General features: G+C 35.4%; 1 protein-coding gene across 7 annotated transcripts in view; it reads right to left on the reverse strand.

Annotated features, from left to right (window-relative positions):
* Positions 1–17,701, reverse strand: part of Kansl1l (KAT8 regulatory NSL complex subunit 1 like) — a 147,042-nt gene that overhangs the window by 39,114 nt on the left and 90,227 nt on the right. For 5 of the 7 annotated variants that reach the window (XM_026403356.2, XM_026403361.2, XM_026403354.2 and 2 more), the window contains exon 6: positions 10,455–10,659. In XM_026403356.2, coding sequence (XP_026259141.1) covers positions 10,455–10,659 — 205 coding nt within the window. The remainder of the gene's footprint in view (positions 1–10,454; positions 10,660–17,701) is intronic. The other 2 variants (XM_026403360.2, XM_026403358.2) reach the window with 2 other exon arrangements.

The following is a 17,701-nucleotide window of genomic DNA, read 5'->3' on the forward strand; positions in this document are numbered from 1 at the left end:
TCTTTTCCACTGGGACAGAGAACTCCCTTTGCCAGGAGTTAATCAGGGTGGCTCCTGTCATCTAAGGCTGAGATGCCAATAGTATAGGGTTTAAGATTGCATGGTCATTGGGAAATCAGAGTATCAAAAAGGATCTAAAGAAGCATATTACAGTCAGAGAAACATTCTTTTCCTTAATTTCTTTTGGTACTGGGGATTGAACCCAGAGTTGCTTTACCACTAAGCCATATCCCCCGTCCTTTTTATTTTTTGAGACATTGTCTTACTAAATTACTGAGCCTGGCCTAGAACTTTCAATCCTCCTGACTCAGCCTCTCAAGTTGCTGGGATTAGAGACATGCACTACCTTGCCCAGCCTTTCCCCTTAATTCTTAATTGTGAGTGAAATTCTACTTTAAGGAATCTATTAGCTATATTTACATTTTAAGAATTATATTAAAGTATTATTCCAGAAAATATTTTTGCCTCTTATCTATGTCTGCCAATACATTTTCTCAGACCTAAAGATACATTTATGCTTTATGTAGATCAAGCAACATTACCAAGCATTAAAAAAAAAATAGGTTCTCTAAGAATAAAGTGTCCCAGTAGGGTAAATGGATAACAAAAGATGTGATTCAACTAGAAGAGAAGAACTAAAGTTTCCAGTCTTAGAAACTCACACAGATACAGTCATTTAATCCTTGACAAAGGCATTAAAAAGGTACATTGGAGAAAAGACAGTGTTTTTAATAAATGGTGCTGGGAAAACTGAGTATCTGTATGTAGGATAATGAAACTAGATCTCTATCTTGCACCCTATACAAAGTCAACTCAAAGTGGATCAAGTTATTAGACCAAAATTTTACAAATGCTAGAAGAAAACGAAGAGTTAATACTCAACCATACAGACTCAGGCAATGACTCAATGGGAATCCTAAAACTGAGGAAATAATACCAATAATTAATAAATAGGATTACATCAAATTTAAAAGCTTCTGCAGAGAAAGGAAACAAAAAACATGTAAGAAGAGTCTACAGAATGGAAAAAAATGTTTGCCAGCTATTCTTCCAAGAGAGGATTAATATCCAGAATATAAAAAGAACTCAAGAAAACTTAACACCAGAAAAGTGAACCATACAATCAATAAAAGGGCACATGAGCTAAACAGACACTTCTCAAAAGAAGAAATACAAAGGCCAACAAATATATGAAAAATTACATCTTGAGCCATCAGAGAAATACAAATCAAAACTACACTGAGATTTCATCTCACTCCAGTTAGAATAGTAATCATTAAAGATACAAATAATAATAAATGCTGAGAAGATGTAGGAGAAAAGGAACACTTACACAATGTTGGTGGGAAAGTAAATTAGTATAAACACTATGGAGGTTTCTCAAAAAAATGGGAATAGAACCACCATATGACCCAGCTCTACCATTCCTTGTTATTTATCCAAAAGAATTAAAGTCAGAATAAAATAGCATACATGCATACACATGTATATAGCAGCACTATTCATAATAGCCACATAAGGGAAGCAACCTAGGTGTCTATCACCAGATGAATAGATTTTTAAAAGTGTGGTATATATACACAACGGAGTTTTTTTTTTCAGTCATAAAGAATTATGTCATTTGCAGAAAAATGGATGGAACTTGAGAATATGATGTTTGCTTAACATTATGTTAAGCAAAACAAAGTGACTTTGAAAGCCAAAGGTCATACATTTACACTCATGTGTGGAAACTACAGAGAAAGGGCCAGAGGGGGGGGGAGTGGAACAAATCTCATGAAAATACAAAGGAAACCAGTAGAATGGAGGAAGGAGAGGAGGGGGTGGGGGAGAAAAAGAGAGGTATTAGGGAATGATATTGACCAAATTATGTTACGTGCATGTATAAATATGTCACAATGAATCCCACTATTATGTATAATTATAATGCATCAATTTAAAAAAGTTTAAAATAAAAAAATTATTGAGCCAAGTGTGGTGGTGCATGCCTCTAATCCCAGTAATTTGGGAGGCTAGAGCAGGAGGTTTGCAAGTTTGAAGCTAGTCCGGGCAACTTAGCAAGATCTTCACCTGTTTTCTTCTAGAAGCTTTACTGCTTTTCTTTCACATTTAGGCCTATGATTTGCCTTCTTTTTTCTTGAAGGGTAATTTGAAACTGAGTGTTTCTATCAGTCCATTTCCTGCCTACAAAAATTTAGAGGTCTGAAAATCTTTCATTTAATCTCTGTCTGTTTCAGTCTAAGCTGATAATATTTCTGCTGGTATAAATGCTCCAAAAACCTTGTAGGATCCCACATATATCAAGGGGATCCATATCATTAGACAAGAGTGTTCTATGGCTAACCTTATCTCTATTCCTAGCTTCTGCTGAGATGCTTGATAGGACAATGAGTTATACTCCCCATATCTCCAGCAAATAAGATACACTCCTAAATTACCATGACTTGGGGCATACATGTACCTTTTGGGAGAAAACAATTATTTTTGTTTCCATCTTTCAACATTGTAAGTATTTCATTCCCTCCTCATTCTGCTTATATAATTTTTGACAAGAAGTTGGCATTAAGTCTTATTCATACTCTTCATAAGTAAAGTCTTTTTCTTAGCTCTTTTCAAAATTTTCTCCTGGTTTTTGCTTTCTACCGTTTGAATATGTTGCGTCTAAGTATATGTTTTTTTTTTTTTTCTGTTACATTCTTCTGATTGAATTTCTTATATATGTGGTTTGGTGCTTGTCATTGATTTTGGAAAATTTTCATCAATTTTTTTCTTTCTTTCTTTTTTTTTTTTTTTGTGGTGTTGGGCTAAATCCCCAGCCCTCATCCATTTTTATTTCAAATACTTGTTCTGTTTCATTCTTTTCCTTTATGGTATTTCACCCAATTTACCATCTGAAATTATCTCAAAATTCTTAGATGTAATGTTCTGGTTTTCTTCTTTGCATTTCACATTGTGAAATTTCTACTGAGCAATCTAAGTATACTAATATTTCCTTGGCCATGTCTAGACCGCTTGATAAGCCCATTAAAAGCATGTCTGATTTAGGTTAGTTTTTCTAACTTTTTTAAAAATATTTTTTTATTTGTAGATGGACACAATGCTTTTATTTTTATTTATTTATTTTTATGTGATGCTGAGAATTGAACCCAGTGCCTTACACGTGCTAGTCAAGCGCTCTGCCACTGAGCCACAATCCCAGCTCTGTAGGGTTAACTTTTGATTACTTTTAAGAGTTTCCATCTCTCTGCTTATATTACCCATCTATTCTTGCATGTTTTCTACTTCATTTATTAAAGCCTGTAACATCTTAATCATAAGTATTTAAGATTTTATGTCTGACAGTTCCAACATATTTGTCATATTTGAATTTGATTCTAACAAATGCTTTGACTCTTCAGAGTGTGTTTTTCTCAGCATGACTTGTGAATTTTTGTTGGAAGAGGGACATAATATGTCATGTAAAGGAAACTGAAGTAAATAAACCTTCATTAACTTCATAACTGAAGTTAATCTAAGAGTTGGGCTGTATTTAATGTTAGCTATTGCTATAGGTACCAGAGATTTCAAATTCTTCTAGGATCCTTGTTTTTTTCTCCTTTTTAACTTCTTACTTCATTAAGTACTCCTCCTTAGGGAGTATATATCTTATAGTTGTAATCCACAGTTATTGTACTGGAGTGCTGCTGGTGTGGAAGTATAGTGTGGTGGAAGGGAATCATTCTTTAATCTTAAGATTAAATCTCAGCCTTTTAATTTGTCTGGGTCCCTGAGCTGTAACCTTAATAAATGTTTATTTTCTGCTTTTATTTCTCTGAAGTGAGAGAAGGATATAAGTATGTCCTTAGGAGGATATAAGAAGGATAAGAGTAGGAGTATAAGAAACGTTCTTCCTCCAAGTACCAGAAGGCTCTGATAAAGGCTTTTTCCCTGAAAATGAGAGAATGTCCTAGACTTACTTTACAGTGGCTACTCTTCTCTTCCATGCTAGAGCCACTAGAGGTGTTTCTTGGCTTTTTATTGGGAGAACCTAGTAGGATGTATAGAGGTAAAGTTCATGAAAGGGTTGGAGCTCACCTGAGACTGCTGTTCCCAGGAGTTTCTCAGACTCAATCTAATCAATATTCAGCCTCAAGCAATTTGTTGAAACTATCATTTCAGTGTTCCTACCGTTGATTTATATAGTTGTTAACTCTTGGCCCTGTTCTCTGTCTCTATATATACACACACACACATACACATACCCACATACATACACACACACACACACACACACACACACACACACATATACACACACACACATATACACACACACATACAGTATCTTTATTTCATTTATTTATTTTTTGTATGTGGTGCCAAGGATGGAACCCAGTGTCTCAGGTATGCAAGGCAAGTGCTCAACCACTGAGCCACAGTCCTGGCCCTGGCCCTGGCCTTGTTCTTGATTTTCCTGTCTCTCCATATTTCAGGGTAGCAGTTTGTCTTGCAATCTCAATTTTCTGATTGGCCCATGTAAAGGCACTGATTTTCAATTTGTTCACCTTTTTCTTTCTCTAAGGCTAGGAGTGATGAATTCTAATTTCTTTACAAATTAGAGGTGAAACCAGGAGTTCTACAAATGTCTTTAATATAAGTTTTTAAAATTTGCACAATTTTCCCTTAACTGTTGAAACAGCAGTGACGATCAGTCCCAACTACTATCTCCTATCTACTACCAGAAGACTTCCACCTCTCTCCATTGCCTTTTTCTCAACCAGGATTCTACTGGAGACTTAATTTCTATAGAAAATTATTTAAATGGTTATTTTCTCAGTTCTCCCATGGATGACACATAGTTAATATCATTCTAGATGCATTAAAGACAAGTTATTTTATTATATATAATAGGTAAGGTAGCCACTTTAACCCTTAATATTTCAATGGATAATTCCTGGAAAGATATATTTTCTTATATAACTGCAAAAGTTATCACATTCATTAATTCATGGGAAATTCAACCTAGCTATTTTTGTCTAATCCATCAATTTCACAATTCTCAAGAATTTATTTTCCCCCCAAAGTAATTCTGCTCTGAATCATAAATTAATTCAGTTATACTCTATCTTTTTCATCTATCTTTCAATTTAGAACAATTCTTTGGCCCCTCTTGGCTTTCATGCCATTGACATTTTTGAAATACCAGTTTTCTTTCTCTTTTTTTTTTTTTTTTTTTTTTTTTTTTTTGTGGTCCTGGAGATTAAACCCAGGGGCACTCTAACACTGAGCTGTAGCCCCAGCTCATGTCCCCCCCCCCCATTTTTTAAATTGTAAGACATTGTTTTGCTAAGTATTCCAAGATAGCCTCAAATTTGCAGTCTTATCTCAGTCTTCCTAGTTGCTCACATTATAGGCATGTGCCAATGTGTCCAGTCCAGCCAGTTACGTAAGATCCTTGTTTAGCATCTGGGCAGCCATCCTAAGTAACACCCATTATTTTCCTGCCCAAGGGTGTATTACCATTCCCTCATACAAGCCCTACCCTTAATCACCCACATTGGGACCCACCAGGCTCTAATCTCTGAGCCTGCCCCATAAAAGCCCCAGAACTCAAGCCTGTGTTGCCCCTCTCCACTATGGAGGGATGTGCCTTTATTTGTCAGCTCTGACAAATAAACTCTCTCATGTGTATCTCTGCCTGGTCTCCATCATGCTCTCCCTTCTCCTGGTTCCTTGATGTTTCTGATTTTGGCTTCATTTGATGTTATCTCATAATTAAACTGAAGTTTCTAATCCCAGCATGATATTGAATCTTTCTCATAGACAACTTTGATAATGCAAAGTATTGTCAAATTCTTTGTGTGTGCTTCTGGGGATTAAACCCAGGGGCTGTCTACCTCTGAGCAACATCCCCTACCCTTTTAAAGTTGTTGTTTTGGGGTTTTGGGTTTTTTGTGGTCCAGGCTGCAATCCTCCTGCTTCAGCTTCCCTGGTTGCTGGGATTGCAGGAGTGCCCCTTATACCCAGCTTATTTTCTATAATAAAGTTGCTATGAGTCTGCTGGAAACTAGGGTAGGGTGTACTGTAGGACCATGCAAATACCTTTTTTTAAAAATATTTTTTAATTGTAGTTGGACACAATACCTTTATTTTATTTATTTATTTTTATGTGGTGCTGAGGATCAAACCCTGGGCCTTGCTTGTGCTAGGTGAGTACTCTACTGCTGAGCCACAACCTCAGCCCCATGCAAATATCTTGTTGCTCATCAAACTCCTGATTTATTTTCCATTGATGATACTTGCTCAGTCTTTACTATGACAATTGCAAAATGGTTCTCTAATTTTATCACTCATTCCATATATTATCAGTATCCTACATATAGAAATTCCTCAATTTTCTCCATTAATCTAGTCAGCTTTCCTATCTATATCTTATTAATATGAACTCTCAGTTCCTCTTTTTTCAATACTACCCTTAATTATTTTGAAGTGCAAATAGTCCAAAGTTTGGCCAGGAGGAACCTCTTCAACCTAGCTCCTGTGTTCTTTTTTTTTTTTTTTTTTTTTTTTAAGAGAGAGAGAATTTTTAACATTTTATTTCTTAGTGTTTGGCGGACACAACATCTTTGTTGGTATGTGGTGCTGAGGATCGAACCCGGGCCGCACACATGCCAGGCGAGCGCGCTACCGCTTGAGCCACATCCCCAGCCCTCCTGTGTTCTTTTAACATGCCTCCATCATTTTGTTTTGAATACCTTCTTGCTTTCTGATAACATTAAGATGCACCAGGATAATCTTAATCCTTTTTGCCCCCTAGAGATCAGTCATTTCTCCAAAATTCTCTGGTTCCTTTTAGTGGGGAATGGTATTAGAAAACAAGGTATAAATGCTAGATACATCAATTGTTGTCAGGGTAAATCTGAGTCTAGTACTGTGTTGTCCAGTTGGATGACCATTAACCACATGTGGTTATGTAAATTTAATTAATAAAAGTAAATAGAGAGCTGGGGATATAGCTCAGTGGGTAGAGTGCTTGCCTTCCATGTGCTAAGGCCCTGGGTTCAATGCCCAGCACCACCACCAAAAAAAAAAAAAAAAATGAAGTAGGGCACCATGGCACACCGTAATCCTAGTGGCTCGGAATGTAAGCAACTCAGTGAGACCATGTCTCTAAATAAAATACAAAATAGGGCTGGGAATGTGGCTCATTGGTCAAATGCCTCTGAGTTCAATCCCTGGTACAATAAATAAGTACGTAAATAAGTCAGTTCCTTAATTGCATGACTCATGTTTCATATGCTGATAACAACATGTATCTAGCAGATACCATACTGGCCAGCATAAATGTATATAGAACATTGCAATCATTATAGAAAGTTCTCCTGGATATCACTGTTCTAGATCCTTGAAGTAGGCAAATCTAGGAAACACACAAAGCAAGAGTTCCTACTCTCCATTGTTCTTTGAAATCTTCTTATGTTCCAATAAATAATTTTATGTATTAAACAATTATTTATTGAGCACATATTATCAGACAGGTACTATTCAAGGCCCTGTGGATTCACCAATAAAGACACAAAGTCTAACACAATGAGGTTAAAATAGGGTATTAACTGTATATATCCTATACTGGGGATATCAAGGAAGCTTCTTGAGAGAAATGATATTTAAATTTTAAGTGTCTAAAGGTAAATAATTATTGGTCTGGCAATTTGGGGGATATGCTAGGGGTAGGAACACTTACTATTCTCTATCTAATTTTTCATTTGTGTTCCACTTAGGCATTTTCTTTCCTACATACCCTTTCAAAACTCTGCTCATCTTTCAAAGTCCAACTTTTTAATATATATCTTGATACCTCTAACCAGATAAATCTCCAAACATATTATCTTACCAGGCATGGTTGCACACACCTGTAATCCCAGTGACTCAGGAGGCTAAGGCAGCAGGATTGCTAGTTTGAGGCCAGCCTTGACAATTTAGTGAGATCCTGTCTTAAAATAAATTCGTAAAAGGGTTGGGGATATAACTCATTGGTAGGGCACACTTGGGTTTCATCCCTGGTACTTCAAGGGAAAAAAAAGTCTACTATCTCTTACTGATTTCAGGCATACAAAGTCTAGCCTTATCTTTGTTCTTATCAATATAATGGGTAAGAACATGGGCTTTTTTTTTTATTGTTGGTCGTTCAAAACGTTACATAGTTCTTAATACATCATATTTCACAGTTTGATTCAAGTGGGTTATGAACTCCCAATTTTACCCCGTATACAGATTGCTGTATCACATCAGTTACCCTTCCATTTATTGACATAATGCCTTTCTAGTGTCTGATGTATTCTGCTGTCTGTCCTATTCTCTACTATCCCCCCTCCCCTCCCCTCCCCTCCCCTCCCCTTTTCTCTCTCTACCCCTTCTACTGTAAATCATTTCTTCCATTTGTATTGTCTTGTCTTACCCCTCCTTTCCTCTTATATGTCATTTTGTATAACCCTGAGGATCGCCTTCCATTTCCATGCGATTTCCCTTCTCACTTCCTTTCCCTCCCACCTCTCAACCCTAGAACATGGGCTTTGAAGTCAGATTTAATTGCTTGCTAGCTGTGTGACTTTACGTGTAAGTTACTTAATTTTCCTGAACCTAAATTTTTGCATGTGAAGGTGGGATTAATAGTACCTCATAGTTAAATACATTTGATGATTAAAACTCAGCATAGTGATAGGAATGCAGTAAACTATGTATGCTGCTAGGAAAAATAAATAACCCTACAACTTGTTTCTTCTTTTGTTTGCTTATAGTTTTAAAATTGATCACACTTTCCCAGGCCAATATTTTACATGATCATAGCACACATTAATTATTTTAATGACCTCTGGCAAACCACCTAAATTATTTATGCAGCTTTCTTCCAGTCAGAATATAATAGTATATTTATGGGTAAAGTATTTTAGACAATTCTATTTATGACTATCAAATCACAAAAAATCACATTTCAAAAATGTTATCTGTTGTTTGCAGCAACTTTATATAAAAATATTAAATAATATTATTTAATATGCAAAAACTTGAAATAAAACAATTATTTAAAAATATTTTCAGATTGGGAGAGTCTGATAATATCTCATTTACTAATGGTAAAAAAGATGTCTTTTAATAAAATCAATTTTTCTGAATCCACATTCCTATTTATAATTGGAGCTTAGTAAAACAAAGCTTAAAATTCATTCCTAATGAAATGGCACATCTTTATTGTTACGCAAATATATTTAAAATAGTTAATGAAATAATAATTAGAACTAATACTAAATAATAGCATCAAGGAGAATTTCTTTCTTTGATATGTTATTAAGAAATCTATGCCTAGCATGCACAAGGCTCTAAGTTCTATCCCCAAGACCAAAAAATAAAAAGGAAGAGAGCAATGGTGAAAGGAAGGAAGATAGGGATAGTGGAAGAGAGGGAATAAATCTGAAAGAGTAGGGGAAAGAAATCAGGTCACACCACAAGAACTAGAGACAGCTTATTTTGTCCTTGACAGCCTAGTTAGAGGAGTACTAAATGAACTGCTTCATCATTTTTTTTTTACAGATAAAAAGATGTGATTTTTCAAATGAATACTTTTAATAAAGCAATTTTTATTACATAAAGTATAAGCATGAAAATCTAAAATTCTAGTGCTAACTTTCCAGAGGAAGGAAAAAAAATGGTCACCAGGATTAACAAATACCAATCCTAAAAAGGAGATCAATATCATTTCTGCCAAAGTAACTCACAGATATGCTCTTTTCTTTATCTGAACAAATTTTCCTAAGATGAATATGTAAGTACATTTCTCTTTTCATATTGCACTTACCAAATACATTTTAATTTTCTTTCAAGTTAGTTTAAGCAAAATAAAAACAGTTTGTTTTTTTTGTTTGTTTGTTTGTTTTTTAACAGGGGCAGGGGTCAGGATCTGGGCCTAACTGTAACAGGCATATAATCCTGGCTACTGAGGAGGCTGAGTCAGGAGGATCAGAAGTTTAAGGTGGTCTCTGACAACCTAGAAAGACCCTGTCTCAAAATAAATAAATTAACAGGGCTGGGGATGTAGCTCAGTGGTAAAGCACCCTTAGGTAATTTCCAAATATCACAAAAACTAAATTCAGGGGCATCCAGGATTGGAGGGTGGGTAGGCTGGGGTACAGCTCAGTGAAAGGCAGGGCACATGTAAGAGGCACTGGGTACAATCCCCAACACTAAAATAACAACAATGACAAAACCTAGAGATGTGAGAAATTTCAGAGTATACTGCTATGTTTAAACAATTACCACTCATATTATCAATATATATTATGCCATTTATAAGTTTTCTACATGTTATTATTTTAAATAACTATGTACAATCCACATCCCCTTGTGGGTGAAATATACTTGACAGTTGAAATCTTTATTCATGTTTTTTTTTTTTTTTTTTTCCCCAAAGGTGGCCTTACCTGTGGAGTCCAATAAAAAGTGGGGCTCAATCTGTAGAGTTTTCGTTTGTGGAAACTCTGAAGTGGCCTTGTTCGGGCTGCTGTACTCATGATAGCCAAGGATGGAGATTTCAATCTTGTCCTGTCTTTTCTCCTTTTCTTACTGTGCTTCTGATTAAGTAACCAGCTACTGGAGGAAGAGAGCTCATCTAAATTCTCTGAAGCACTGAAATGTCATGAAATAATTGGAGGGGGTGGGTAGTAAGAAGGGAAATAAAACAAAACAAACAAAAAGACAAAGAAAACTAAATGTAAATTGTCTTGGTCCATTATGATAGAAGAGCATTAATTTTAGCCAATTTTGTAGCAATAGTGAAAAAAATTATATCAATTGGGCAATTTTACATATTCAAGTTGCAAAAATAATTTCTACTTCTATCTTCTCCTGCAAAACAAATACTGCCAAAGTTAGAAAATACAAGTTCTATAGTATTATATCAATGCTTATTATACATCAATAATCCACACATTGTACAGAGCTTTAACTATTTACATAAAAAATATTTTTATATGTTCTATATGTTAATCTACTATATGGGATCCTGCTAATCAACATATATATTCTAAAAATGCTATTTGGTTCAAGTAGAATTGGTAGAGGGTAAACATAAGACATGTTTTTTTCTATAGCAGTATTACTTGTTTTGAATAATTTATGATTGATATAAAATATTCTATTAGACTATGGGTAAATGACAAAATTCAAAAACGTTTTACATAGTAATGGGAAACCAGAAATAAGGGTGCCTTCATGGTTTATGTTAGTGAAACAAAAAATTACATAGGATTAAAGGCTTAAAACCTGCTAAATTCTCATCACTGCATCATTAGTGGCTCTGAAATAAGCACTGTATACCATTTCAGTGAATCCTGAAACACAGCTGTAATCCTACTATATTTTAGGAATTCTTTAAAAATTCTGATGATACAGGTCAGGCACAGTGGCTCACACCTGTAATCCCAGCAACTTGAGAGGCTGAGGCAAGAAGATCACAAATTTAAGGACAGCCTTGCCAACTTGGCCAGACCCTGTCTCAAATAATAAAATAAAAAGGGTTGGGAATGTAGCTCAGAGATATAACACTCCTCAGTTCCATCTCCAGAACCAAATAAATAAATAAATAAATAAGAAGAATGAAATGATCATGCAAGTTACCATGAAAATAAACATATTAACTTCATAATTACTTTTTAATATTAATTAACATTTAGGTATTTAACTTCATTCAAACTAGTACATTACATATAAAGTAAGCCTTTTGGGTACTACAAGGTGACAATTTCAATCTTTCTTATGTACACTAAAGCTAATAAATTTAATATCCTAATATTAACCTGCTATATGTGATCCTGCTAATCAACATATAAATTCTAAAAATGCTATTTGGTTCAAGTAGAATTGGTATAGGGTAAACATAAGACATGGTTTTTCTATAGTAATATTACTTGTTTTGAATAATTTATGATTGGTATAAAATATTCTATTAGATTATGGGTAAATAATAAAATTCAAAAAGGTTTTTACGTAGTAATGGGAAACCAGAAATAAGGGTGCCTGCATGGTTTATGTTACTGAAACAAAAAAGTAATTAAATTTAGATGTTGGTGATTATAATTCAATAAAGACATAGCTGAGTATATAGTATTAGCCAGTAGAGGAGAAAGAGCCAATGAAAACTGTTTTACTCCCAAACCACTCAAGTCTCCAGTGACCACTCCTTTGGGAATAGCCCTTGGCAGAATTACTATCTCTTTCCTTCCCTTACTCCCTAATTCTTTTGCACTAAGTATTATGTCCCCTCCCTTTTTTCCCAGCATTCAAAGTCTAAAGAGAAGCCACACAAATGCTTAATGTTAACTGCTAAATTTCTTTAGATTTACAAAACCCAGTAGCCAAGTAAACAACACCGTATATAATGGCTCTCCTAGCATGTAAATTGTTGTGAGGCCAACCTGCAGAAAAGTAATACATCTGCCTAAAAAGAACTATAGGAACTAGCTCCAAAAGGTGAGGTCCACTGCCACATTCTGGAAAAGAAGAAAACAGGATATACACAACCTGGATGACTAAGACCCCACTCAGCACACAGCCTTCTAGCCCTTTATCTTAGGTACCTCCTTTTCCCTCCCCAGAAAAGCCCTTTTTGTCCTTTAGGTCCTGAAGAGGTCGTTTTAAGGACAATAGCCTCCTTCCATCTTCCAAGGTGCCAGCTCTTGAATAAACCTGATTCTTTCCAAGATCATTCTTGATCATTTGGCTCTCAATTATTGGCTTTTGAACAGCAAGCATAGTAAGTACCATAGTAGCAATAAAACTTTCAAAAGATACTGTGTTATGTAACTTGCTAAAAAAGGCTTAGGATATAATGCTACTCTCAAATTAATAGATCCAATCTCATATACTAATGCTATTTTTAAAAAAGAAATATATAAAATATGCTTTGTTATTGAAAAGCTTTAAGGTTATCATTACTAAGAGTCTGTTATTGAGAACCAGCCACAGAACTGGGCTATCACAACAAATGTGAGCAAAGATGATAGCCAAAAGGAAGTTAGGTACTGAATATGCCAGGTAGCTGGCAAAGAAATGAATCAAGGACAGGAAGAAGACACATTTCATTAAGTAGCAGTTATTAGAGGTGATGAAGGTAGGAGAATTAAGATTTAGGAAGGCTGGGGTAGATTCAGCAAAATAGTTTCTTTCTCTAACAAGTAAGAAACACCTTTAGGCAGAAACACACTGAAACCAGTCTTGAAAATCGGATCTGTCCAATCCCCATTGCTGAAGATTAAACACCTGAGGCAAGCTCAAAAAGATTCATTTACAGGATGGGGGGGGGGGTTGGCTCAGTGGTAGAGCACTTGCCTAGCATGGGAGAGGCCCTGGATTATATCCTCAGCACTACATAAAAATAAGTATTGTGTCCAACTACAACTAAAAAAATAAATATTTAAAAATTTTTAAAAAAGATGGTGGGGGAAGACTCCTGAAGAGGAGGGATTCCAGAGCTGGTGTCCCAGGGAGTCTGGGTGCCCTGCACATTTTATAGGTTTTAGAGTTCCTTTCTTCTCATGTCCCTTCCTCCTCTTATTTTGCTTAAACAATTCCCTGGAAGCAGGTGATACTGGCAACAGGTCCCAGAGGAGGGGAAGTGTCCTAGAGGCATTAGCATTTTGTTTCCTTCTGAATCAGCCCCAATTTTCCTGACCCAATCATTCATTATCTACAGTGACTGTCCTTTTGCCTCCATCTCAATACAAAGACTCCTTAAGCCTTATTCTGGTAGTGTCTAAGAGAAATTAAAAGTTTTAAGAGCTTTCATTCTGGGAGCCTGAGATGTAAATAACCAACTCTTCCTTCTAGAAAATTGAAATAACTAACATCCATGATGAAAATTTGTACGCCAATAAGATAGAAAATATTGAAGACATCAACAAATTTCTAGAGGCATATGATATGCCTAAACTAAATTAGGATGATATACACAATTTAAACAAATCAATTTCAAGCAAGGAAATAGAGGACACCATCAGAAGTCTACCAACCAAGAAAAGCCCAGGACCAGATGGATACACAACTGAGTTCTGAGACCTTTAAAGGAGAACTAACACCAATACTTCTCAAACTATTTCATGAAATAGAAAAAGAGGGAACACTTCCAAACACATTCTATGAGGCCAATATCACCCTGATTACAAAACCAGATAAAGACACATCAAAGATATATTAATATCTGTAATAAATATAGATGCAAAAATTCTCAATAAAATTCTAGCAAATCGAATACAAAAACATATCAAAAAGATAGTGCATCACAATCAAGTAGGGTTCATCCCAGGAATGAAAAGTTGGTTCAACATACAGAAATCAATAAATGTAAATCATCACATCAATAGACTCAAATATAAAAACCATATGAATCATCTCAATAGATGCTGAGAAAGCATTTGATAAAATACAGCATCCCTTCATGCTCAAAACGTTTGAAAAACTACTGATAACAGGAACATACCTCAACATTGTAAAGGCTACCTATTCTAAGCCCCAGGCCAACACCATTCTAAATGGGGAAAAATTGAAAGCATTCTCTCTAAAAATGGGACCAAAACAGGGATGCCCTCTGTCACCACTTCTATTTAACATAGTTCTTGAAACTCTAGCCAGAGCAGTTAGATGGACGAAAGAAATTAAAGGGACATGGATAGGAAAAAAAAAAAAAGAAGAACTCAAATCATCACCATTTGCCAATGAAATGAATTCTATACCTAGAAGACCCAAACATTCCACCAGAAATCTCCTAGAACTAATAAATGAATTCAGCAAAGAAGGTGGATATAAAATCAACACCCATAAATCAAAGGCATTTCTGTACATCAGTGACAAATCTGCTGAAAGTGAAACTAGGAAAATCACCCTATTTATAATACCCTCAGGAAAAAAAAATATAGGGCTGGGGCTGTAGCTCAGTGGTAGCCTACATACCTCATCTGGAATAGCACAATGTGTGAGGCACTGGGTTCAATCCTCAGCAACATATAAGAATAAATTAATAAAATAAAGGTATAAAAATACAATACTTGGGAATAAATTTAACAAAAGAGGTGAAAGACCTCTACAATGAAAACTACAACATGCTAAATAAATAAATTAAAGAAGACCTTAGAAGATGTAAAGATCTACCTTGTTTTTGGATAGACAGAATTAATTTTGTCAAAATGACCATCCTACCAAAAGCACTATACAGATTTAATGCAATCCCAATCAAAATCCCAATGACATTCCTTATAGAAATAGAAAAAGCAATCATGATATTCATCGGGAAAAATAAGAGACCCAGAATGGCCAAAGCAATCCTTAGCAATACAAATAAAGCTGGTGGCATTACTATTGCAGACATAAAACTATACTACAGAGCAATAGTAACTAAAACAGCATGATACTGGCACCAAAATAGACCTGTAGACCAATGGTACAGAATAGAGAACAGAGTCTAACCCACATAACTTCAGTTATCTTATATTAGATAAAGGTGCCAAAAATGTACACTGGAGAAAAGATAGCTTCTTCAACAAATGGTGCAGAGAAAACTGGAAATCTACATATAACAAAATGAAATTAAACCTCTATCTCTCCCCATGCACATAACAACTCCAAGTAGATCAAGAACCCAAGAATTAAACCAAAGACCTTGCGCCTAATGAAAGAAAAAGTAGGTCCAAATCTCCATCATGTCGGATTAGGATCCAACTTTCTTAATAAAACTCCTGTAGCGCAAGAATTAAAACCAAGAATCAATAAATGGGATGGATTCAAACTAAAAAGCTTCTCAGCAAAAGAAACAATCACTGAGGTGAATAGAGAGCCTATACAATGTGGTAAATCTTGAGAGCTTACACAATGTGGTAAATCTTTACCACAAGCACATCAGACAGAGCACTAATCTCTAGGATATATAAAGCACTCAAAAACCTTAATACCAAAAGAACAAATAACCCAATCAACAAATTGGCCAAGGAACTGAACAGACACTTCTTGGAGGTTGTTGTAATAGTTATTGCAAATCACTGATAAATTCATTTACTTTACACTAAAGAGAGGTCAATGAACCCCATTAAAAATCAGAATGAGAAGAAAATCCTGAAAAAATTCTGAGGAAGATAATAAATCAATCAACAAACATATGAAAAAAATGTTCAACATCTCTAGCAATTAGAGAAATTAAAATCAAAAACAACTCTGAGATTTCATCTCACTCCAATTAGAATGGCAGCTATCAAGAATATAAACATCGGGCTGGGGATGTGGCTCAAGCGGTAGCGCGCTCGCCTGGCATGCATGCGGCCCAGGTTCGATCCTCAGCACCACATACCAACAAAGATGTTGTGTCCGCCGAGAACTAAAAAATAAATATTAAAAAAAAGAATATAAACATCAATAAGTGTTGGCGATGATGTGGGAAAAAAGGCACACTCATACTTGCTGGTGGGACTGCAAATTGGTGTAGCCAATCTGGAAAGCAGTATGGAGATTCCTTGGAAAACTTGGAATGGAACCACCATTTGACCCAGCTATCCCATTCCTCAGTTTATTACCAAAAGACTTAAAAAAATAGCATACTACAGGGACACAGCCATATCAATGTTTGGAATAGCACAATTCACAATAGCTAAATTATGGAACCAACCTAGATGCCATTCAGTAGATGAACGGATTGGGAAACTTTGGTATATACACACAATGGAACATTAATCAGCATTAAAAGAGAATAAAATCATGGCATTTTTCAGGTAAATGAATGAAGCTGAGGAATATGATGCAAAATTAAACAAGCCAATCCCAAAAAACCAAAGGCAGATTGTTTTCTTTGGTGTGAGGATTCAGATGCATAATGGTGTGGGGGGGGGTGGATATAAGAAGAATAAAGGAAAAGGGAGGGAGGGGGCAAAGGAGTAGGAATGATGGTGGAATGAGTTAGACATCATTACCCTAAGTACATATATAAGACATGAATGGTGTGAAAATACTTTGTGTATAATCAGTGTCTTGAAAAATTGTGCTCTATATGTGTAATATCAAATGAATTGCATTCTGCTATCATGTATAACAAATCAGAATAAAAAAAAATACAACCCTCAACTCTTTAGCTGTTAATGAGACCCTAGTTGCTTCCTTCCACGAGAAGGCTCAGCTCCAAAAGAGACATTATTTCTCTATTGAATGAAAGGATACAGATTCTGAACTGGCTTGAGGCTCACAGGCTTGATTAAAGATAAATGGAAAGTTTGTCATTTGTGTCACTAAATGTAATATTTTAAATTTTCTAAAATACTGCTGGGTGAAGTAGCACACAGCTATAATCCCAGTGACTCTCGAGGCTGAGTCACAAGGGTCACAAATTCAAGGCCAGCATGGGCAATTTAGGAAGACTGTGTCTCAAAATAAAAAAAACCTGGGAGTGTAGCTAAGTGTGGTAAAGTGACTTTGGTTCAATCCCCAATACAAAAGAGAAAAAAAATTAGATAGTTGATAAATTAACAGAGGAAAAAATTTAGTTTTATTCATTTTCTTTAAGAATATAATTCATCCTTAAATTCTCATTAGTAAGGATTCTTGCAACAGGTCATAAAATTTTATTCTTCCCAAGTAAATAGGAAATATACCAAAATTGAAACGTGAAATCTGTTTATTTGACTAATAATGTGCAAAC

Source organism: Urocitellus parryii, chromosome 1 (assembly GCF_045843805.1).
Source record: "Urocitellus parryii isolate mUroPar1 chromosome 1, mUroPar1.hap1, whole genome shotgun sequence".
In the NCBI taxonomy this organism is placed as follows: Eukaryota; Metazoa; Chordata; class Mammalia; order Rodentia; family Sciuridae; genus Urocitellus; species Urocitellus parryii.